At 38.0% G+C, this 24,934-nt stretch overlaps 1 protein-coding gene across 2 annotated transcripts in view; it reads left to right on the forward strand.

Annotated features, from left to right (window-relative positions):
- The window catches only part of EIF2AK3 (eukaryotic translation initiation factor 2-alpha kinase 3), a 79,100-nt gene that overhangs the window by 47,197 nt on the left and 6,969 nt on the right, over positions 1–24,934 (forward strand). For both annotated transcript variants that reach the window (XM_012644258.1, XM_012644260.1), the window contains exons 8-14: positions 298–420; positions 894–1,114; positions 3,101–3,213; positions 9,088–9,210; positions 11,658–11,807; positions 13,371–14,151; positions 18,471–18,638. In XM_012644258.1, the coding sequence (XP_012499712.1) occupies positions 298–420; positions 894–1,114; positions 3,101–3,213; positions 9,088–9,210; positions 11,658–11,807; positions 13,371–14,151; positions 18,471–18,638 (1,679 nt within the window). The remainder of the gene's footprint in view (positions 1–297; positions 421–893; positions 1,115–3,100; positions 3,214–9,087; positions 9,211–11,657; positions 11,808–13,370; positions 14,152–18,470; positions 18,639–24,934) is intronic.

Here is a 24,934-nt window from a genome sequence, read left to right on the forward strand (position 1 = left end):
ATTCTTTGAGACACATAAATTAATTGAAATCAAATATTGGGGCACCTACTTCTTTAATTATCTTTCTGTACCTTGTATGTGTTTTCAACTACACATTTCATATCATATTTTAATTGCTTATTTAAATGACTCATCTTCTCTGTAATAATGCTTGCTTTTCAAAGGCGAGAACCTTGGGTCATTTGTTGGATTTACATGTTTGAACTGGACTGTGGTTGACTGTCAGTTTATTCAAAGAATGAGAACATGCATTTTCAATAAAGACGTAACAGTTAAGATTTTATCATTTTCTTTTAGATTCTCCTTCCAGAACTCCTGTCTTGGTAGGGTCTGATGAATTTGACAAATGTCTTAGTAATGATAAGTTTTCCCACGAAGAATACAGTAATGGTGCACTTTCAATCTTGCAGTATCCATACGGTAAGTGTGATTATTCCTGGGACAAACTCATTCTGACAGCCCAAACTGAACCAAAGAGCATGATGGGATGTTTTTCTTTCATCTTATGAAGAACGATTAGTGGTAAAATTTGGTATTTTACTGATGCCAAGTAAAAAGAAAGCTTAAAATATTTTGAAGGAAGATTGGGTACTAATGCTTGTATTTAAAGAATTGAACTATTAATGAAGTCATGAATGGGGTGGCCTTTATGATTGTTTTCCTAGTCTTATTATTTAATGTAAAGAAAATTTAAAATGCTATGGAATAAAAGAAAATATCTGTATTTAAGAAAAAATAAGGCAAATGAAGGTGTTTGAAATGTGTTTTTTAAAAAAAGGAGCTAAAACTTAGGAATTAGTGTTATATAAGAAAATAGATAATTGTTAGCAGTTAAAGATGGGCGTATTTTGGTTTATCTTTTTAAAAAGCCTTTTAATGTCTGTTTTTTGAAGATAATGGTTATTATCTACCATACTACAAGAGGGAAAGGAACAAACGGAGCACACAGATCACTGTCAGATTCCTTGACAACCCAAATTACAACAAGAATATCCGCAAAAAGGATCCTATTCTCCTCTTACACTGGTGGAAAGAAATAGTTGGAACGATTTTGTTTTGTATTGTGGCAACAACTTTTATTGTGCGCAGACTTTTCCATCCTCATCCTCACAGAGTAAGTAAGATATTTTTTAGAATCTAATGTATTTCAAAGTGTTGGAAGTATAGAAAATGTGTGTGTGTGTGTGTGTCTGTGTCTAGGGGGTTAAATGTACTTGAGTTTTACCATAAAATCATTGTTGCTTACATTCTTGTTTCCACTTCCTCACCTCCCATTCACTACTCAATCCATTGCAGTCTGGCTTCTACCCCTACCAGTCCACGGAAGCTGCTTTGCCAAAGTTTTTGTTGATCTTTTCTTTTGTTAAGTGTAATGGACAGTTTCCAGTTCTTATCTAACCGAACCTCTCCATATTCGACACTGTCAGACACCTCTCTTTGACCTTTCTTACCTGTCTTCCTTGACACCGTGCTCTCCTGGTCTCCTTCTTGGGTGTGGTATGGATGCCTTAGGACCTCATCTTCTTCCTCAGCCTCTCCCGGCAACAATAGTATTCCTCAGGGCTCATTCTTTTCTTTATCCATCCCACAAACTCTCTTTGGATGGTCTCCCCTACCTTCCCAGCTCCAATCATCTTACATACTAATGGTTCCCAAATCTGTTTCTCTGGACCAACTATCTAGTAGGTGCTATGCAGGAACCTCAAATGAGCCATATCTCGAGACGGTCCTCATTTCCACTCCTATTCCCATCCCCAACCTGTTCCACTGACATTATTCTCTCTCAATGGAATGTACTGCCATACTCAGTCACCAAAGCCAGAAATCATTCTTCTCTCCCTGGTCAGACCAAGTTCTGTCAAAGTCTTCATCCTAAATATCTTCAAATTTACCATCTTCTCTACATCTCAATTTTTGTTTCCCTAGCACAAACACCATCACACCTCTCCTGAGTTGTTAAAGTAGCCTCTAACTGGTCTCCTGCCCCTAGTCCTCAGGCTGTCTCCAGTCCATTCTCCACACCCTAGCTCTAGCTGCGTTTCCTGGCTTAAAAACCTCTAATAGCTAACTCCATGTTGTGGTTGGGCTAACATCCAACCTTCTTAGAACATTCAAGGTTCTGAATAATTTGTACCCTGCCTGCTCATGACCCATCCTTCACTGTTACCCTAATCCCTTCCTTCTCCTCCCCAGAATTCACTGAGCTTCTTTCAGCTCTTCCTGTGTAGGTCACACTGTTGCTGAGCCTGAAAGCAGTCATCTCTCTGACCTTGACTCTGAACTGCATTCGCCACCTCCTCTCCCTTCTCTCTCATGTGCTTAACTCCTTGATATTTTTTAAGTTTGAAATTAGTTGTTATGTCCTCTGGGAAGTCTTCCTTAACCTCCTGTTTCTGAGTTAGATTCCCTGCCTATATCTTAGAATACCCTGTACTCCCCTTACTAAAGTATATGCTAGGTCATTCCTAATTTCTCTCTCTGCTGCCAGATGATACATTCTTAAGGACAAGGACCAGTCTACATTATTTACTGCCATCTTGCCAGCCCCTTACATAGTGCCTGGCACATAATCAGAGCTCAGTAAAGATTCATTGAAAGAATCAATGACTAGACAGATGACCTAGAGCACCCCATTTGACCATAACAATTATTAACATGCTCTGGAAAATCTTTTAGGAGATGTTGGCGAAGAGACATTGCAAATGAGATGTTACCAAATTTAATTTCCTATTACTGAAAGCATTTTTAAAGCATCTACAAAGTTGGTTGGGAAAGAAATGACTCTAATCTTGCCCAGAGGTTTGCATTAATACTTACCTGTGTGTACTGTCTTTCTCGTTATGCTTAGTTATGTATTATACTGTACATATAACATACCCATACTATAAAGAAACAAAATCCCCTCAAAGATTAGAGGGATGACAATAGGAAGATAAATTCTTTTTCTTTAATAAAGCAAAATTCTTTATTTTGTGTTTTTATAATGCTTTTATTTTTCTCAATACTATTTATTTTTCAGTGTTACTCTATAGCCTAAGATTGTTAGCTAGCTTTAGTTCAGCCCTGTACTGGTAGTGATTTTGTTTTTCTACCTTATCAGCAAAGGAAGGAGTCTGAAACTCAATGTCAAACTGAAAATAAATATGATTCTGCAAGTGGTGAAGCCAATGACAGTAGCTGGAATGACATAAAAAACTCAGGATATATATCACGGTAAGAGTCCTATAAAATATAAATGTGTGTTACAGCTCCTGATGGTAACAATTTGAATCAAAGAAGAAAAGACATCTAAACCAAGATCTTATTTAACTGGTTTTTCTTTTGATGTGTGGATATCTAGATAAATAAAACATAGACTTAACCCTCAAGTAACTTAAATTTATTAAAAGTGGCGTATACCCTAAGAGGGATAAAAATAGAGTGTTTTAGGAGTTAAGAAATTCAATACCAAATTAAGTTCTTATCAGGCAACTTAGGTATTTAGGATCTACCATGTACTGGGATTGACATTAATAGTACCAAATAATAATTATGTTTATTAGAGTATGATATAAATCTCCACATGTTTCTTAATCTCCAGTTATTTCAGTTTTTGTTCTGTCTGGAATAGGAAGTAGAAATATGAGAAAAACACCAATAGAAAAGATAATTTGTAAAAGCAGAAGGGGGAGATGGGTTAGCTAAAAGTAGGCAGTTCAAATAATTTCAAAGTAAAATGAAACTAGAGAAGCTGTTCGCAATCTCTCAGGTATAAAATATTACCTTTGATGCTTTGTGGTGCAGGAAATGGTGTTATGGTTTGTTTTTCATGTTACGTGGATTATAGCTACTTTTCCTTTTGTCTTTTTTTTTTTTTTGAGACAGAGTCTCACTATTTGCCCAGGCTAGAGTGCTGCAGCATCAGCCTAGCTCACAGCAACCTCAAACTCCTGGACTCAAGCAATCCTCTGCCTCAGCCTCCCGAGTTCCTGGGACTACAGGCATGCGCCACCGTGCCCGGCTAATTTTTTTCTATGTATATATTTTTAGTTGTCCAGATCATTTCTTTCTATTTTTTAGTGGAGACGGTGTCTTGCACTTGCTCAGGCTGGTCTCGAACTCCTGACCTTGAGCGATCCACCTGCCTCGGCCTCCCAGAGTGCTAGGATTACAGGCGTGAGCCACAGCACCCGGCCTCCTTTTGTCTTGATAGCATATTTATTATCACTTTAGAGATATAGGGACAAGGAAAAGACATGGAACTTTACTGCTTAGCATCTAGGTTAAGGGTTTTTTGACAGAAAAGATTGAAAAAGTAAATGTGTGTATTAGGGCTCTCCAGAGAAACAGAAACAAGGTATGTGTATATATGAGATTTATTATTAGGAATTGGCTCATGCAATTACGGAGACTTAGAAGCCCCAAGATCTGCAGTCAGCAAGCTGGAGACTGGTATATTTCCAGTCTGAGTCCAAAGGCCTGAGGACTAGGGGAGCTAATGGTGTAAATTCTAGTCCAAAGGCTCAAGATCCAAGAAGAGCTGATATTTTAGTTCAAGTCTAAAGGCACAAAAAAACTGATGTCCCAGCTCAAGGCAGGCAGGAGGAATTCCACTTACTAGTGGTGGGGAGAATGGAGATGGGGGTGTCAGCCCTTCCTATTTAGGCTTTCAGCTGTGATTGGATGAGGGACACATTAGGGAGGGCAATCTGCTTTACTCAGTCTACCAATTCCAGTGTTAATCTTGTTCAAAAACACCCTCACAAACACACTCAGAATGAAATGACTGGGTACCCTGTAGCCCAGTCAAGTTAACACATAAAATTAACCATCATAAGTCCACTTCTTATCAGCTTGGCACCCATATGCATTTTCTTAAACCATATTTAATCTCCAAATAAAGGCAATAACAGGTCATAATTCTGCCTAACATGACCCAGCTATTCTGTATACAATTAAAAATGCTGCACTCACCCCATCCCCAGAAGAGGAGGTAAAGTCCTTGGGCAATGTCTACCCTTATCCTTTATATCCTGTAACTTAAATACTGTGATAAAAAATTAACAATACTTAAATACTATGATATAAAGTCAATGCATCTTATATTATATGATAGGGAATAAGAGAGGGAAGAAAACAAAGATTTGCTCTATCAGTTTTTATATAAGGCTGGACGTGGTGGCTCACACCTATAATCCTAGCACTCTAGGAGGCTGAGGTGGGAGGATCACTTGAGGTCAGGAGTTTGAGACCAGCCTGAGCAAGAGTGAGACCCCATCTCTACAAAGAAAAAATTAGCCAGGTGTTGTGGCATGCGCCTGTAGTCCCAGCTACTTGGGAGGCTGAGGCAGGAGGATCACTTGAGCCCAGGAATTTGAGGTTACTGTGAGCTATGGTGATACGATGGCACTCTAGCCCGGGTGATAGAGCGAGACTCTGCCTCAAAAAAAAAAAAATTCTGTATATATAATAGACACACACACACACACACACACACACAAATGTATTCACTGCAAAATAAGGAGGAAATACTCATGACAGTCCTCATTTTTATAACTGGTTGTATGGTCACAGCTGGTGTTTATAACTACATTCTTTCCCTACCCATCCCATATTTTCTTTGCCTTCAGAGAACACCTCAGCTGGTTGTAATTCTTTATATGGTGGGGTGACTCGAACCTTCAATCCTGAAGGATCTGGGCCATTGGTTGTCCTGCCTGGTTTGGATTGTTGTAGTTTTCCATTGACCTTAATTACAGGGTATGATAATACTAAGAGACATCCTAAGGTATCTTTTATATTCCAGACCTACTCTTTCTTACCTCCATTGGGGAGCCTCAGTCCAATTTCTCCTTAGTCATCAGGGTTAGTCACGCAGCTAAGAAGTAACTCTCTTCTTTGCTTGTTGATTCAGAAGCATGAGGAGTTCAAAGTTGCTGGGCAGCAGTCTTAACTTCCAATTCAGTGGAATCAGTGTTGTATCTCCTGATGGAAGTATTCCTTCCACTGTAACTAAGACCTCTAGGCCAGCAGAACACAGGTCAAAGGAACAGAAAGCAAAAATTTTGCTAGTGGGTCACTAGAGGTGTTGGTGAGCTGTGTCACTTCCATTTCCTTTCCTTGATTCTGGACCTATGAATCCTGGCTATGAAAACAATGATGCCATATATTAGACACTAATTCAGAGCATATATATCTTTCTGGAGAACCTTGCCCTATCCCTACAAGGTATTTGTCACCTAGCTGGTGCTGTAACTGAGTCCTCAAAAGGCCATTCTACCATTCTATCAAGCCAGTTGTTTCAGGGTGGCGAGGAACAGGTAAAATCCGAGAATTCCATAAATAAAGCAAAATTTACTAGATGTCTAACAAATGGTAAGAGCTACTTTTACTATCTTGGGTAATAAAGACACTAATATATCAGTGGCTATCAACACCAGCAGCAGGGAGAGAGAGGGAAAGAACAAGGGATCCAGCAACTCCCGTGAGGTAATCCACTACTGAAGCCATTCACGGTTCATTCAACATTTATTCTGAACAGCTGTATGCAGAACAGTGTTTCAGGCTTTGGGAGGAATAAAAAGACTGGGCCTATCCTGGAAGTCTTTGGGAAAGATAATACTGAGAAAAACATAAACATATAAGAAAAAAGCCATGAACTAAATGATTAAATATGATTGTGATCATCTAGGAGGGCATCATAAATGAAGCCACATTTGAATTGAATCTTAAATTGTAAGAATTAGACAGATAGAGATAGGGGCGGGGGGTAGAGTAAATGGAGTATCATAAATGAAGATGCAGTTACCAGGCTGTTGTCAAGAGAATTAGAATAATATACTCAAAATTGAATTAAACTTGAATCAATTTTCTTTAATTTTATTCAATATGAAGAGTACAGCTGTTGGGTGTTTTTGATTCGGGAGTTCAATAGTAATAATAATAATAATAACTAATTTTTTTAGTGGCTACTACGTCCCAGGCACTATTAAGAGCATGAGTTAAAATCTCCGCTTTGTCATTTATCAACTGGGAACTTAGGCAAGATGATGCTTATATTTATAGGGTCTGTAATCATATATAAACTCTTTTTAGAAGATATATCCATTTTTATATAGATGTTTTTCTTTTTTTTTTTTTTTTCTGAGACAGAGTCTCAGTCTCTTGCCTGGGCTAGAGTGCCGTGGTGTCATCCTAGCTCACAGCAACCTCAAACTCCTGGGCTCAAGCGATCCTCCTGCCTCAGCCTCCCGAGTAGCTGGGACTATAGGCATGCGCCACCATGCCTGGCTAATTTTTTCTATATATTTTTTTTAGTTGTCCAATTAATTTCTTTATAATTTTAGTAGAGACCGGGTCTCGCTCTTGCTCAGGCTGGTTTCGAACTCCTGAGCTCAAACAATCCGCCCGCCTCGGCCTCCCAGAGAGGTAGGATTACAGGCGTGAGCCACCGCGCCGGCCTAGATGTTTTTCTTAATATAGAAAGGTAATCCAATTGGTCTTCCAGGAGTAGGACCTGAACTTTGTGAGCTTTTGCATTTGAAGAGATAAATTTGTACTGAGGTCCCTTAACTAGCTATTTTTAGAAATACAGATTATTACTCTGTAGGTAATTGGCCCATGGAGGGTTGAGATCTATTGCTTCTCCTCCTTAACTCCATGCTCTAACCAGCTGAGGCAACTACTTAATTAATACAAGTGTGTAAGTCATAAAGTAATTAACTTACCCTTGTAAGGGACACCAAACATCTAATTTGTTCTTTTATTAATTCATGCATTTATTCAAAGACATTTGTTAGACCTTCGATTTGTCATTTAGTGCCCAAGTTTTGGAAACACAGAGAGAAACAAGAATACTCTCCTTCCTGCATTTATGGCCCCCACAATACAGTGGCGGTGGGACAAGGGAACCAAATAACTGAGAAATATTAAGTCTAAATAGTTCAAAATATTATGTGCAGAGTGCTATGGGGTCTAAGAAAGCTTTACAGAGGCGGTAAGATGAGCAGAATAAAGGAAGACTAGGGTTCATTAAGAGCAAAGAGGAAGGCTTTCCCAGCAGAGCAAATAACAGAAGCTTGAAGTTGTGAGAGAGCATGGTGCAAATTGACTGCAAGGTACAGCGCAGGTCACCGAGGTCAGGCCCTAAAGGGAGAAACAGGCTGCAGGGTGGAGGCCCCATTGTGAGTGACAGATGGCGAGTTGGCTTCTGTCTGACTGAATACTTTCAGTGGTGAGTGCAGACCAGTGAGGCAACCTAGCTGGTGTCAGCTTTGGTTCCTAGGAAGGTTTATAGATAAAAAAGTACTTGAGTATAATAGGATTGGTTAAATTGTTTTCATAAAATTTATAGGCAATGGGATAAAAGCATAAAATACATTTTCTAAATAAGTATTAAATGCCACAAAAAGTAAAAAGTTAGAGAATTAAGAATATGATACTTTGGGCTGGGCACGGTGGCTCACGCCTGTAATCCTAGCACTCTGGGAGGCCGAGGCGGGAGGATTGCTTGAGCTCAGGAGTTCGAGACCAGCCTGAGCAAGAGCGAGACCCCGTCTCTACTAAAAATAGAAAGAAATTATCCAAAACAACTAAAAATAGAAAAAAAATTATCCGGGCACGGTGGCGCATGCGTGTAGTCCCAGTTACTAGGGAGGCTGAGGCAGGAAGATCACTTGAGCCCAGGAGTTTGACGTTGCTGTGACCTAGGCTGATGCCACAGCACTCTAGCCTAGGCAAGAGAGTGAGACTCTGTCTCAAAAAAAAAAATGATATTTTGGTAGATGATAGGAAGTATTGGATAGGACATATCAGTGGTACAGTTGCTATAAGAACAAGTGACTAATAAGTGATTCCCAGTTAAAAAAAGCTTTTTTGTTTTTAATTTTCCTAGGAAACCTATAGAAATGTGTTTGCTTTATTATACAAGCAGAAGAACTAAGAATGCTGTTAGTAGAATTCAAATGATACTCTTAATTAAAATGAGTTCTATGAGCTTACTGAGTTTATACATTTTTATGTATCATAATGTTAGATTGAACCAATTTTTACCTTACAACAAAATTTAAACTGTTGTAAACTTTTGAAAAATTTATTTTTTCTTTTTAGATACCTAACAGATTTTGAACCAATTCAGTGCATGGGTCGTGGTGGCTTTGGAGTTGTCTTTGAAGCTAGAAACAAGGTAGATGACTGCAATTATGCTATCAAGAGGATCCGTCTCCCCAATAGGTAATGGATGGTACTTTCAGTAAACTTGGATTTAACACTGTACGACCTAATCTCATGGGTGGAATGTCTCTCTTGCTATACTCCATAGACACTATAAAAATTATGGTTTCTGACCATCCAAATCTTTGGTTCTAAGTGCTGCCAGATGACTAGCTGTCTAAAAGTTGTGATCTTTATGTCTACTTAAAAAATATGCCCTTGTTTTTGATTCTTAACAACTCAAGACTTTGCCTTAGTGACTTATAATAGATTTTAATATTAATAAATCACAATATTTAAAAATAATCTATATTTATTATGTTAAATAAGGAAAAGTATTAAAATAAAAAACATTTGAATTATATTTTCTCTACCCAGTAATAACCACTATCAGCATTTCAGAGTATTTCCTTTTGATTTTTTTTTTTCTGGTCAGAAAGTTACCTAATTGGGAGCACAGTTGTCAATGCTGAACAGTTTTGTCTCATTATACCTCATTATACCCTCAACATTTTCCATGCTATTAAGAATATTTCATTAAAATACTAAAATACATTAAGAGCATTTTATGGCTTGGTAGTGGCCCATTTAATACATGTGCCTTATTTTGTTTAATCTTTTCTTATTGTTAATTTGGTTTCTGATTTGTTGCTAATAGAAATAACTTTGCAGTGTTCATCTTTTATATAAATTTTTGACCACATCTATCTCCTTAGGATAGATTCCTAGAAGAGTAATTTCTGGCTCAGAACAGTGTGATGCTTAAGATCATAGGCTTTGAGCAGGACTTTTTTTTTTTCCATTTATATGGAAGGTTTTTGTTTATTCTTGATTAAATGTGCACTAATTGCTGTGCTGTACTCATATCTGGTAGTTACTATTTTTTTTTTTTTTTTAACTCTACCAAGTCTCAGGAAAGTTACAGCTTAGAGGGACACAGAAATTTGATGGTTTGGGTACTGTGGAGCTAAGTTTTTTCTTTTGGTAGAAAACTTCTGAGTAGTTTAAGTATTCATGTGTGCCAGGTACCACAAAGGCTATGAAAATTAAGGTTTCTGCCTTTAAGAAGCCTGTAACTTTTTGGTGCTTTTGTATATATACTCAAATAATTACAATGCAAGAAAGATTGTGGCCCATACCTTATCTTAGTAAGTAGTATCTCATGAAGAAACAGCAGATGTAATGAAAAGGAAATCAAGCTTTGTGGAGATGGTGACGTTTGCTCCGGGTGCTCAAGAGTAGCCTTTCCCTCAGTAGACAAATGTGTAGGGGAGGGTGGCCGGATGGCAAAGGCTCTCAGATGGTATGCAGAATGGTGAACGTTCTGGAATGGGTGGAGCAAAGGGTAAGAACAGGGGCATATGGAAGAGAGGATGGAAAAGACAGGTCATAGCAACTTAAATGCCAAGCAAAGAAGTTGAGATTTTATTCTGTAGACAGCTGGGGCTGTGAGTAGAAAAGTGACTGACAAGTGGAGATGACTCTGGGAGCAGTGTGTAGATGGCTGATACAAGGAAAGGAGAAGAGGCAGGATTGTTCTGTAGAAGATTTTTTGGCAACGTTGAGTCCTAAGGTAAGGAATGAACATAAGGTATTGAAAAGGAGGACTGATAGGATTTGGTACCTGAATGTGGGGACCTAGATGTTGGAGAATTAAAAAATGTACCAGGATTCTTAGATTAGGAGAGTGGGGAACATTAACAACAACAAAAAAGAGGAAAAAAATCAGAGTAGCTGATATTCTTGGGCTGTTCTGTTGTTTAAGTTGATCGTGGGGTCCCTAGAAATGTGGGATTAGATCCATTAGAAAAGCTGTCAAAGGTCAGGGTTGTAATAATGTACCCTTTGGGGTGGTCTTTCTGTGTCCTCCTGAGCTGGGATGCTAAACTGTCTTCTCAGAATTCATTCATACCTATTTGTCCTCCTATTGAAAACAAACGTTAAGCAATAATCTTTAAGAGTCTGTGGCGATTCCTTTTTAATCAGCCAAGAAAGCTTTATTTGAATGGACAATATGTACTTGTAGCACTTATTTCCAGAAGGAAAAATAATACTAAAATACATGTATTTTTTCAAATACATGTGGCTTACTATGTGACTTTTTAGAATTATACCTAGGCTAACTCTTGTGTTCCTAATTTTAGATTCAAGGGAGAATTCTATTTTATTATTTTTCTGTTTTCACTATTCGATCTGAATATTTCTTCAGATATAAACAACCTTCAATGTCTTCTTCTTTGTTCTTCTCCTTTTTTGGGGCTAATTTTCTTTTATAATTTTTTTTTTTTGATACATAATAGGTATACATCCCCTTTAACAGCACAAGATAAGGGGAAAAAAAGAGACATAATAGATGTACATATTTTGGGGGTACATGTGATAATTTAATACATCCATATAATTTGTAAAGATCAAATCAGCGTAACTGGGATATCCATCACCTTAAATACTTGTTTTCTCTCTTTCAGGGAATTGGCTCGGGAGAAGGTAATGCGAGAAGTGAAAGCCTTAGCCAAGCTGGAACACCCAGGAATTGTTAGATATTTCAATGCCTGGCTGGAAGCACCACCAGAGAAGTGGCAAGAAAAGATGGATGAAATTTGGCTGAAAGATGAAAGGTAACTTTGTTAGACATCGACTTAAAAATTAATATTTTCTTTTAGGCTGGTTTTTTGCTTATGTGAACACAATATCATTTCTATAAATTTAGGGATTTTTTTTTTGAAAGTTGCCTGGGCTAGAGTGAGTGCCGTGGCATCAGCCTAGCTCACCACAACCTCAAACTCCTGGTCTCAAGCAATCCTTCTGCCTCACCCTCCCGAGTAGCTGGGACTACAGGCATGTGCCACCATGCCCGGCTAATTTTTTCTATATATTTTTAGTTGTCCAATTAATTTCTTTCTATTTTTAGTAGAGACGGGGTCTCGCTCTTGCTCAGGCTGGTCTCGAACTCCTGAGCTCAAACAATCCGCCCGCCTCAGCCTCCCAGAGAGCTAGCATTACAGGCGTGAGCCACCGTGCCCGGCCTTAAATTTAGGGATTGTTTTAAGAAAAAGAACAGCAGAGTTCTATTCTATGTCATGTTTTAGAAAATTCTCTAGCCACTTGCTAAGTGAAATTCTGATTTAGTTTTTGGAAATTTAATTTTTAAATTTTTTAAAAATAGGGCTCTATGAATTGCGATTGAGCCCTTTAGAGTGACTTTTCTCAGTATCAGGTATTATCTGCTTCTGTTTGTCTCTGTTCTTTAAAAAAAAATTTTATTTAGTTCTTCTCTTAGCAGTTAACAATTTACAACTCCCTTTTAAGTAGTTTTAAACTATTTTCAGTTAAAAATACATAAATGTAGGTAGCCTGAAGACATTTCCCATATTAACTATGGTGTGATATAAGAAGGAAGGCCCTTTAAAAACTACTGAAGGAAAGAGTGAGACCCCATCTCTACTAAAAGTAGAAAAAATTAGCCGGGCATGGTGGCACACAACTGTAGTCCTAGCTACTCGGGAGACTGAGGCAGGAGGATAGCTTGAGCCCAGGAGTTTGAGGTTGCTGTGAGCTAGGCTGACTCCATGGCACTCTAGCCCAGGCTACAGAGCAAGACTCTGTCTCAAAAATGAACAAACAAACAAAACTACTAAAAGAAAACAAAAAAGAAGCAAGTGTGGAGTAAGTAAGTGTAGTAAGCTCCTGCCTACAGGTACCTAAGCAGCATTAGATCCAAGTGAGGTACCTTGTTATAGTGACGCTTATTATAGACTCAACCAATAGCAAAATCATGGAAGCACCAAGTGAAGTGGCCCCTGTCTCAAGGCCCTGTGAGCTGCTGTCCTAATTTGGACAGGGGCTTCAGAATCACTGCCAAGAAATCCTGTCCTTGTTTTGCATGAAAGGCTTTGGCTACTCTGACATGACAATCCCAGACAATTGTTTCATGTATAAAATTAAACTTTTAAGTTAAGCTTTTTAGAAAGAATGGATGGAATGTGATGTTCTTTACCTTACATAGCATATTTGCATTTAGTCTGTCTGTATGTTGTTTTGTTGTTTGTCACTGATAACTGTCTGTTTGTCACTGATAACTGGCTTTATTATAGTTGAAACTTTTTAAACAAAGGGTGCAGTTCAAATACTTTTATCAACACACATTCCCTCTCATCCCTTTGTCTTTCTCTCACTTTTAGCACAGACTGGCAACTCAGCTCTCCTAGCCCAATGGATGCACCGTCAGTTAAAATATGCACAATGGATCCTTTCTCTACAAAAGAACATATTGAAATCATAGCTCCTTCACCACAAAGAAGCAAGTCTTTTTCAGTAGGGATCTCCTGTGGCCAGACAAGTTCATCTGAGAGCCATTTCTCTCCACTGGAATTCTCAGGAACGGACCATGGAGACATCAGTGGGTCAGAGGATGCAGTGTACAACCTACAGGACAGTTGTCTCACAGACTGTGATGTGGAAGATGGTACTATGGATGGCAATGATGAGGGGCACTCCTTTGAACTCTGTCCTTCTGAAGCTTCTCCTTATGTAAGGTCAAGGGAGAGAACCTCTTCTTCTATTGTATTTGAAGATTCTGGTTGTGATAATGCATCTAGTAAAGAAGAGCCCAAAACTAACCGACTGCATATTGGCAACCATTGTGCTAATAAACTAACTGCTTTCAAGCACACCAGTAGCAAATCCTCTTCTGAAGCTACTTTGTCTATTTCTCCTCCAAGACCAACCACTTTGAGTTTAGATCTCACTAAAAACACCACGGAAAAACTCCAGCCCAGTTCACCGAAAGTGTATCTTTACATTCAGATGCAGCTATGCAGAAAGGAAAACCTCAAAGACTGGATGAACGGACGATGTACCATAGAGGAGAGAGAGAGGAGCGTGTGCCTGCACATCTTCCTGCAGATCGCAGAGGCGGTGGAGTTTCTGCACAGTAAAGGACTCATGCACAGGGACCTCAAGGTCTGTATTTGTGGAACATCACACGAGGGTTTCAATCTGGTATTTTATGATTCAGAGCAGTACTTGCAGTACTCGTCAGTTTTTAACTGAAGGACCCCTAAGAGCAGAAGCATCTGGGAGCAGAGGTCTGAGAAAGTAGCCTGAAGGGGCCTGCTGCAGGAATAAAGAGTCTCATGTTGGAAAACATCAGGCGAACCATGCATTCTCCTCTATAATGTGTTTGTGTTCATTTTACTGTGAAGGTTATTCCCAGTAGTCCAGATGAGAAAAAAAGAAAAAGAATCTTTGGATAAAATCCACCATAAGCAGATACACCCTGTTTTTCCTATGGCTTTGAGTAGTCTGCCACAAGTACCCCTAGGGCCCTGAAGCAGCATGGTGAAAGGGACTCAGATGGAAGGAGAGACATTAGTTCCTTCATTAGCCAATTCTGAATTGGGGCAGATCTCTGTACTTTTGCCCCTACTTCTGAACTCTTTGGGCTTTAGGGGAAGAGGTGAGAGGCTGGATGCAAAAAGCTTGTAAATGGTTAACCAGTTGTCTCTAGGAAATACAGTCCAAATAATAAGAAAAAAAAATAATATATATATATATAAATAAACGAATGGTTAATCAGGTGATTCTACGTAAGATTATTACTAAAACATGGCATTCCTTAGTATGCGTTTCTGCAAAATAAGTATATGGAATTTTTATTTAACTAATTTCTACCATATTCCATATATTCATAGCAGTCACCAGTAGATGTGTAATGAATTTATAAATACTTTTTCTGATGAAATTAGCCTAACTTCCTGACAGATTTGGATCCATTTTAAGTATTTTTAGTTTTGTTTTATGTAACCACAAACTTTTTTTTTTTTTTTTTGAGACAGAGTCTCACTGTGTTGCCTGGGCTAGAGTGCCGTGCCGTCAGCCTAGCTCACAGCAGCTCACAGCAACCTCAAACTCCTGGACTCAAGCGATCCTACTGCCTCAGCCTCCCGAGTAGCTGGGACTACAGGCATGCGCCACCATGCCCGGCTAATTTTTTTTTTTATATATATTTTCATTTGTCCAGCTAATTTCTTTCTGTTTTTAGTAGAGATGGGGTCTCGCTCTTGGTCAAGCTGGTCTCAATCTCCTGACCTCGAGCGATCCTCCCACCTCGGCCTCCCAGTGCTAGGATTACAGGCGTGAGCCACCACGCCCGGCCATAACCACAAACTTTTGTTTCAGGCACCATACGAGCTATTTGGACAAAAGTTATTTTCTTCTAAAATCAGCAGTAGGTTTCTAAATTCTGGAGTGTGTTTTGAGAGTTTTGGGATAACAGGAATAAGAATTAGAAATAATTCCTAATTCCAATATAATTGTTATTTAGTTATATGTAACACTGTGTCTCAGTGATTTTGATGTAGGCCCAAACTGATTGCCAGGAATTGTTCTGCACTGAATGAAAAGTTCAGAGATGAATTATTTTTGTTGGAATGGAACAGACAATTTACAGGAAACCAGACACCCCTAACTTGAGAGAATACTAGCTGTTTAGGTTTGAATATGGTAAAGGCTTATTATTTGATGGAAAACAACTTGCTGATAAACACATTCTTCTTGTATTTAACACTTGCTATATACACAGATGCCAAGTTGAAAGGCAACAAATTTATGTTTTCACTAATAATGAATATCTGCCTGCTAATTTATAATGTAAATGAGATGTTGGTACATACCTGTTTAATGCTACAATGTTACCTAAAGATTTTTCTATATTTGTCTATACATCAGAAAAATTCCAAGAAGAAAGTTAATTTTCTCTTTTCTTTTTCTAGAAATCAAAAAGGTTTTATTCCTTTCTAAAGACAATTCCTTTTAAAGATTTCTAGTGTACCAAAAAGAAAATACCAGCAAGATTTTTGGTCTTGGCTGAAAAAGCTTTACATTTTGCTCCAACCTTCTAGACCCTCTCCCCCTTCTGTATTTTGGTTACGTTTTTGTCATCAGGACTCTCTGACACCTGCCTCTTCAGACTGACTTCTAGTCTTTTATTCTTTCCAATCTGGGCTTTTCCCAGTTCCTCTAATATACAGCATTCTCATAGAACCTTGTCTTTCTCCTTCATCATTCTCAGCACACCTGGATTATTTATCCTGTGGTTTCCATGGGGGCATAAACCATTCTGTTGTGTTCACTCACTATAGCCTCAGTACAATGCCTGACATGTTCTAGATGCTCGTATCATTTTATTTTGAATTTTCTCTTGTTTGCAACCAAAAGCATTATACTAATTTAACCAGAAAAGGAAATCTGTTGGCCCATGTGACTAAACTGTTGAGGATTCAGGTAAAGCTTCAGGTGGGATCAAGTGATGTGGCCAGAACCTGGTTTCTCTCCTCCCCACTTCTTGCTTCCGTTTTCAGGCAGGCTCTCCCCTCATAATCTCAGGATGGTTGCCAGAGATTCTTAGGGCCGCATGTTTTTCTTTTAAGCCTTTTAGACGTGGTGGGATAGAGGGTGGAGAGAAAAGTATTGTTTTCCTCCAGTGTTGATCAGAAGTCCTGGGTTTCATTTCCACTTGATAAACCAAGGACACCCACCCATCCCTGAACCCGTCTCCTGGCCAGGGAATGGGATTATACAAATTGGTTGAGGCAACCTGTAGAGCGAGCATGACTTCCACACAAACAATGGGGTTGTTGCACAGTCAGGAAGAAAGGGGGTTTCCAAAGTCAAGTCAGATGGTTCTGGTGGAAGCATGGAGGATAGATGCTGGAGAGCCAACACAATGTCTATTACAGGGTTCAGTAAATACCAGCTGCCCTCAGAAGGTGGGGGTGGGGAGGAAAGATGACATTTGAGGCCACGTAGTCTGTTATTGTCTCTGGTACAAGGTTATTTGTGGGAGAGCTGCAGATTATTATATAGATTAAGTTATACACAATAATTTCATTGCTTCAAAGTCAAAATTGTATAATGGTATTTTGGAGTTTGGGAACAAAATGTTATTTCTGGTAGTATTTGCAGCATGATGAAATTCAATTACATGAGCTAAATGGCTTCCTTTTTCCTATTTCAAGGGCTGCAAATGGTGGTCATATCACCTGCAGGGTAGAGTAGACTCTGAGGGAAAGATGATGTATTTCATGTAGGGTACTTTGGGGTTAAGGAGCCCTGAGACATTTGGTTAAATGTATCCTGTAAACAATTTCACATTAAAGTTTAGAACTCGGGACAGAGGTCTGGAAGTAGATTGTAGTCTTGAGAGCGTATGAGTTTTAGAAGAGGCAGCATAGGTAGTTAAGAACTCTTATTCCTCTTTAGTCTATTTCCCCCGCTCAGATGCAAACCAAATGATCAGTCTGTTTCATTCATTCATCAATAGTGATTAGCTACCATAGAGCAAGAACTACTCAGTGCTGGACACATGACAGTGAATCCCAAGATCCTTTTCTCATAAAGCTAGATGACTTGAATTTGAATCCCTGCTTCACTAATTGCTAGCTGGGTAACCTTAAGCAATTCATTTAACTTCTGGGCCTCAGTTTCTACATCTGTAAAATGGGGGACTAATAGTACTCATCTAATAGGGTTGTATTAAGAGTTAATAGTAGTAAGCTGCTTTGAACAGTGCCTGGCACATGGTAAGTGCTGTATATGCATTTGCTATTATTATTACTGTTATTATTATCATTACTATGGCTTAAGTCATAAATATAGAGAAGCTTGGAGGAATATATAAAATAATAAGATTAAAGAATAAGTACTGTGGCCCCTGGGGAATGTGGATCTCTCATAGTTTAAGTAGATGTTCAATAAATGCTAGCTTTTTCTGTTCCTCTTCCCTTTTCTTTACTAACAGTGCCTGTCTAGCATAGAAGAATTGTTTTTATTTTCATATTCCATTTTAAAGAGAAGTATGGGGCCAGGTGTGGTGGCTCATGCCTGTATCCTAGCACTCTAGGAGGCCAAAGTGGGAGGATTGCTTGAGGTCAGGAGGTTGAGACCTGCCTGAGCAGGAGTGAGACCCTGTCGCTACTAAAAATAGAAAAAATAAGCCAGGATGGTGGTATGTGCCTGTAGTCCCACATACTTGGGAGGCTGAGGCAGAAGGATCACTTGAGCCTAGGAGTTTGAGGTTTCTGTGAGCTAGGCTGATGCCTCGGCACTCTATCCCAGGCAACAGAGTGAGACCTTTGTCTCAAAAAAAAAAAAGAGAGGTATGCTTGAGAATATCTGGTTTCTTATATTTTTCTTTCTCTATATAGTCATTTAAATAATTCTTTACTTTCTCTCCTTCTCCAAGTCCAAGATTGTACTTTTGTCTGTTTTATTTTTTCCAGCCTTCCAACATATTCTTTACAATGGATGATGTGGTCAAGGTTGGAGACTTTGGATTAGTGACTGCAATGGACCAGGATGAGGAAGAACAGATGGTTCTGACCCCAATGCCAGCTTATGCCAGACACACAGGACAAGTAGGGACCAAACTATACATGAGCCCAGAGCAGGTGAGTTTTTCAGACTTCTACTTAGTTAGCATGGCAGCAAGCTATGTGTGCCTGATGAATCTCCTCCTACATTCTCATTAAAATACCCAGTAACATAAAGCCTGAAAATTATGAAAACTGGCAATAGTGTTCCACAGGCGACACAGCAGGGGTGCAACTTCTACAACCTGAATTGAGGGTAGATTAAGAAAATTAGTTAGAACACATAAAATGCATTCACCCTCTGAACCAGACCATAACAGCAACCAGAAATTTAGAAAGAGACTTTGAATTCCACCCTCTGAAACTTAACTCCAATTTGCCTCATGTGGACTATCTAGACACTGTTTTAAGAGCGAGCTAGAGCCAGGGTTACTGTACTGAGTATCTGTGGTAATTCACAGGCAGCTTCCAGCATGTACCATGGCAGAAAGTAAAGGTACATAGGCTGGGTTGTGTTGCCTTGTGGGATGCTTGGTCCTCAGAAGACAAGCACTGTAATCAAGGCAGGCACTGGAAGAGTAGTGGAAACAGGGTATCCTGGGAGCTTCAGAGAAGCATCATGCTCAGCCACCAACAGGCGAATGATCTTTACAAGCTTCTTTTTTTTATTTTTTTTGTTGAGACAGAGTCTCACTTTGTTGCCCTGGCTAGAGTGAGTGCCGTGGCGTCAGCCTGGCTCACAGCAACCTCAGACTCCTGGGCTCAAGCGATCCTATTGCCTCAGCCTCCCAAGTAGCTGGGACTACAGGCATGCGCCACCATGCCCGGCTAATTTTTTTTTTCTATATATTTTTAGCTGTCCAATTAATTTCTTTCTATTTTGGGTAGAGACAGGGTCTCGCTCTTGCTCAGGCTGGTCTCGAACTCCTGAGCTCAAGCAATCCGCCCGCCTCGGCCTCCCAGAGTGCTAGGATTACAGGCGTGAGCCACCGCGCCCGGCCTTTACAAGCTTCTTTATGCTTAGAGCAGCACGTCTCAAACTCCTTGGTCTCAGTACTAATTTACACTTGTAAAAATGATTGAGAACCCAAAAGTTTTTCTTATAAAATTTTATCTATCAATATTTGTCACATTAGAAATTAAAACAGAAATTTATAAAGCTTTATTAAATCAATTAAAAATAACGATATTAAATCTATCACATCTTAAGATATTTTTGTAAAAATATTTTCTAAAACAAAAAAATTAGAAGGCCGGGTGTGGTGGCTCATGCCTGTAATCCTAGTACTCTGGAAGGCTGAGGTGGAAGGATTGCTTGAGCTCAGGAGTTCGAGACCAGCCTGAGCAAGAGGGAGACCCCGTCTCTATCTTTTAAATAAATAAATAAATAGAGAAAAAATAATAAAAGAAAAGAAGAAGAAAAATTAGAAGAGGGGCATTTGTTTACAATTTTGCCAATCTCTAATGTCTGACTTATGGAGGGCTAGATTCTCATATCTGCTTTTGCATTCAGTCCATTGCAGTATGTTATGTTAGCTGAATTACATGAAGAAAATGTGGTCTCACACAGATATATGTAGATGGAAAAGGGAGCAATATTTCATTTCCAGTAAATTGTGGATATTCTTCAATAGTATATCAAAACTCAGTAAGTGATAGTTTCTTAAAAGTCATTTATACCATGGAATCTAAAACTGTATCAGTGAATATTTTGTACTCCGTTACTTTAACATCCCTTGGTCCATTTTGCACTTTGAATGGCTCTTTTTACCTATGTGTGATTTTGTATTGTGCATTGGTCATTTGGAAACTATCATTGGTTCCCTAAGTCAGGCAACTTTTCTAAAAGTTGTCACAGATGATTATACAATATAAAAAATCATTTTGGTTAGTAGCACCACCGATCTCACCAGAAAAGGCTTTAAGTATTAGGAAGTTGTCAGATTCCCACTGGTGGATACAAATTTTTCAAAATTTGAATTTTCACTTAAAAGTTCTACTTTTATTATTGGCAACAAATACTGTCAGTTTCCCTTAAAGTACCATTCTTACATTTTCATCTTTAAGAAAACATCTGTCAAATATCCAAGTCTAAATAACTGTAGTTTGTCAATCATTTCTTGTGAAAATGGTGTTCTTTGAAAAGAGCAGCTAGTGCATATCATAACTCAAATAATTGCACAAATGCTAAAGATATTCACGAACTAATCTATGCTTATGTCAGCAGGTCTCAAACTTTTAGAAAAATGTATTGATATATTTTAATTAATACATAATAATTGTACATATTTATGGGGTACATAGTGATGTTTTGATACATATAATGTACAGTGATCAGATTAGGACATTAACATATCCAAGATTGAGACCTTTGAGAACTTTGAGGCAACTATTGTACTTTGGTATAGAGCAGAAATGCTTTATGAATAGTTCCCATTTGGTCACACAGATTATTAAAAAGATGTGTATTTAAGAGTTGAGAGTTAATAAAATTAATATTTTTTACTTCTGAGCAAGGATATTTTAAGTGAAATGTGAGTTTTTTTGCCTGTGAGTGTGTGGCACTGAAGCATATAATTACTACTAGTACAGTTTGGTGCCACTGCCTTGATTCATGCTCAGGTTTCATCAATGCAAATATCAACACATCAAAAAGACAAATTATGTCTTAGTATTACTATGAAAATAGTGTCGACCTCACAGACATCCTGAAGGTGTGTTGGGGTCCCCAGGGAGCCATGGACCACACTTTGAGAACCACTGGATTAGATTATCTTTGGAAATCTCTATCAGAGACTAGTAATGGGAATTGCCTTCAAGGAGGAAATTATAGCTAAAGAGCTTGTTTTCTATAGCACTCAATTCTGGGAGACAATAAAGCAACATACACAGTTTTGAAGAAAAATAGTTGTGACCTATCATGTACAAAGAAATCAGGCATTTTTAGATAGGGTACAAGTTTTTAAAAATCTCAAGTGAAAAAAGCAAGGTGTAGAAATGTGTATAGTGTACTACCTTTTGTGTAGAGGAGGGAAAGATAGATATATATTTGCTTATGTGTAAATAAAGAAAGGAAGACTGTGCAAGAAACGAATGTTTATGGGGGCAGTGGCAGAGGGGCAGTGGCTAGTAAGACTAGGCAGAGGAGGGACAGGGCAGATGAGGGACAGGTTATTTTCCTTGTTTTTGAGCCATAGGAATGTGTTACCTGTTAAAGTTAATTTAAGAAGAGAAACTCATAAAAATTGGCAATAGACATCAAAACCAATTAGTAATATGAACCAATGGCTCTTATGAATATGGATACCAAACTGAAATTGAATATAAAACCCAAAATGTATTCTTAGTAAAAGGCTTTTAGTTTTAAATATAGTCATCATAATAAGCTGGATCTGTAATTTTCATATGCAATTAACAAAGATCTGGAAATGGAAGATGGTAAGAACAGCGAAAATAAAGGTGGAAGTTGAAATTTGTATTTAGTGTACCTAAATTCAGCAAATAGAATTAAAACAATATTTCTACTTTCTGTATCACTACAAAATACAAACACAAACTACAATAAAAAGGAAAGGTATGGAAATACAAGTGATGTTAAAGCCAAATGTTAGTTATGCAGTAAATAAATAAACATGTTTAAATATCCCCATGAAAAGGAAAACTTAAGATTGGGTTACAATTTCAAAAAAGGTTAAAAAGGGAAATTAGGTGAAAATATACCAGGCTATGTAGACAGTTGGCATTTGAACATTTACAGATGAATAAATTAAAGTTTGATATACTTTCATTTCAAACCTCTAGATGTGTATTTAAGAGTTGGCCTCAAAGAAACATTAGTGTATTTGAAACCATAGAAATTGTAAATGTCAGTTGGATGTGGTAGCTCATGCCTGTAATCCTAGCACTTTGGGAGGCCGAGATGGGAGGATTGCTTGCGCTCAGGAGTTCAAGACCAGCCCGAGCAAGAGTGAGGCACGCCGCCCCCCTCCACCCCCCGTCTCTACCAAAAAGAAAATAAAAAGCCAACCAGACATTGTGGCGCATAGCATACCTGTTGTCCCAGCTACCTGGGAGGCCGAGGTAGAAGGATCACTTAGAGCTCAGGAGATTGCAGTGAGCTGTAGTGATGCCACTGCACTCTATCCAGGGTGACAGAGTGAGACTCTGTCTTAACAAAACAAACAAGGAAACTGAGCACCCCTCCTCACAACCCCCCATCCCTTCAAAAAAAAAGAAATTTGAAATGTCTTTTTATGATCACAATGCAATAAAAAAAGGTTATTATAGCGGTTTGTTTTGATTTTGGCTTTTTTATTTTTGGTTTTGCTTCCGTTTTGGCTAGCTGGGAATTTAAAAAACCCTCCTAAATAATTATCAAGTCAATAATGAAGTGAAAATACTTATACAAAGTATTAAGAAAATAATGAAAGAAATGAAAAATATTGAAATCCAAGTTATCAAAATTCCATTTAGGGATAAATGTATTTTACAGGCCTTCATACATAAACACATTACCGCATAAGTGATTTCATATTCTGCTCAGTAGGAGGGAGGCAGAGAGGAGCTAAGAAAATGGAGAACAAGCGTAAGAACTGGTGAAACAGTAAAACGACATCACCACGGTTGATTTTAATAGTTTTAAATAAAAAAAGATAATTCTCTCTAGCAAATATACTTAAGGGGGGAAAACACAAATAAATTTAGAAATTAGAAAGGATACAACAGAGACTTTATAAGGGATTATTACAGATAACCAATTGTTTGCAACCAAAAAGTAGAAAAGAAAATCTATTGGCCCAAGTAATTGAATCATCCTGATCAAATGATATATGTCCAGGACCTGGTAAAAGGAAAACTAAAAATTGTATGAAATATCAAAATACCTTAAATACATATTTCTATCCATAGGAAAAAAGACTAGAAGAGCCATAAAATATCAACAGTCATTGCTCCTGAGTAGGGGGACTTTGAATGAATTTTAATCTATTTTGGACTTTTCTGTATTTTCCAATTTTCCTACCTAGGCATATATCAGAATTGATACTAAAAAGGTTTTTAATAGCATTTTTTAAAAATTAATTATTTAAGAGGCTGGAAATAATATTTTCACGTTTTAAGTATTGTGAAAGCAAAATAGGAATGACTGAATAAAAATAATTCTATCTGGATGCTTATTAATGAAGAGCTCACTATGTAGAAAGCCCTGTTTAAAATAGATGACCCACTTTCTACTACTCCCTGTCAGAGTCTATCCCATCATACTTTTTTCTTTTCATAGCATTTTTAACTCTCTGAGATTGTTTTTTCTTCACCTCTAAAATATAGGCTATCAGAACAGGGACCCAGCTTATCTCTTTTTTTGCTCTAACACCTGACACAATGCCTAGATTCAGGTTCATAAGTGTCTGGTGGACGAGTGAATGTGAATGTCAGTGAAAAGATAAACACCAGCTAGTCCTGGCCACCCCAGACACACTGCTGTGCTGACGGTACTTTGGCTTGTGACTGCAGAGTATGTGTTTGTGTTTGTGTGTTGGAGGCAAAGGTTGCCATCTGAGAAAGGAAGAGATTGATGACAAGTGATGCCATATATTTTCTTCAATAAAAGAAAACAGGTTTTTAATTTTTTTTTTTAATTTTTATAGAGTTAGGGATACAAGTACAGTTTTGTTACATGAATACAGCGCAGAGCTGTGAAGTCTGGGCTTATCGTGTACCTGTCACACGAATAGTGTACATTATACCCATTAAATAATTTTTTCATCCCTTACCCTCCTCTTACTCTCTCACCCTTCTAAGTCTCCAATGTCTATTAGTCCATTCTCTATGTCCATGTATACATAGTATTTAGTTCCCATTTACAAGTGAAGTGATGCTATATTTGGTATTGTAGAAGATACTAGAAAATCAGGATAGCTGTAGAAATTTTGTCATGAAATGTATAGCAGGTAAAATATGTTAGTTAAAACGGAGAGTGTTAATTCTATTCTTAATAATCCTATTTAAATATAAAAACTGCTGCTTTATAAAATGCCCCTTTAAAGAGTCTCTCAAAATACTTTGGCTGTATGAATTGTCTTACTCAAGACTCAGAAGCTACCCTAAGACATTGTTTTACAATATTTATTATCAAAACTCTTAATTTTCTTATCCTCACCATAGATAAGCAGGGCCCACAGTTACTTTGTTCTTGGTTGTAGTTACCAAGAAATACAGGCCAACTTCTAGTATTGCACAGTGATAAAACAATTTAAACTCTGAAAGGATATATTATGCCTCCCTTGAGACTTTGTACTTAATTCCTTATTTTTTAGATATTTTGTAAAGATAACTTCATGTGCTCATGAGGCTACGTTTCTCTTTAAAATATATTT

This window comes from Propithecus coquereli, unplaced genomic scaffold (assembly GCF_000956105.1).
Source record: "Propithecus coquereli isolate 6110/MARCELLA unplaced genomic scaffold, Pcoq_1.0 Scaffold208, whole genome shotgun sequence".
In the NCBI taxonomy this organism is placed as follows: domain Eukaryota; kingdom Metazoa; phylum Chordata; class Mammalia; order Primates; family Indriidae; genus Propithecus; species Propithecus coquereli.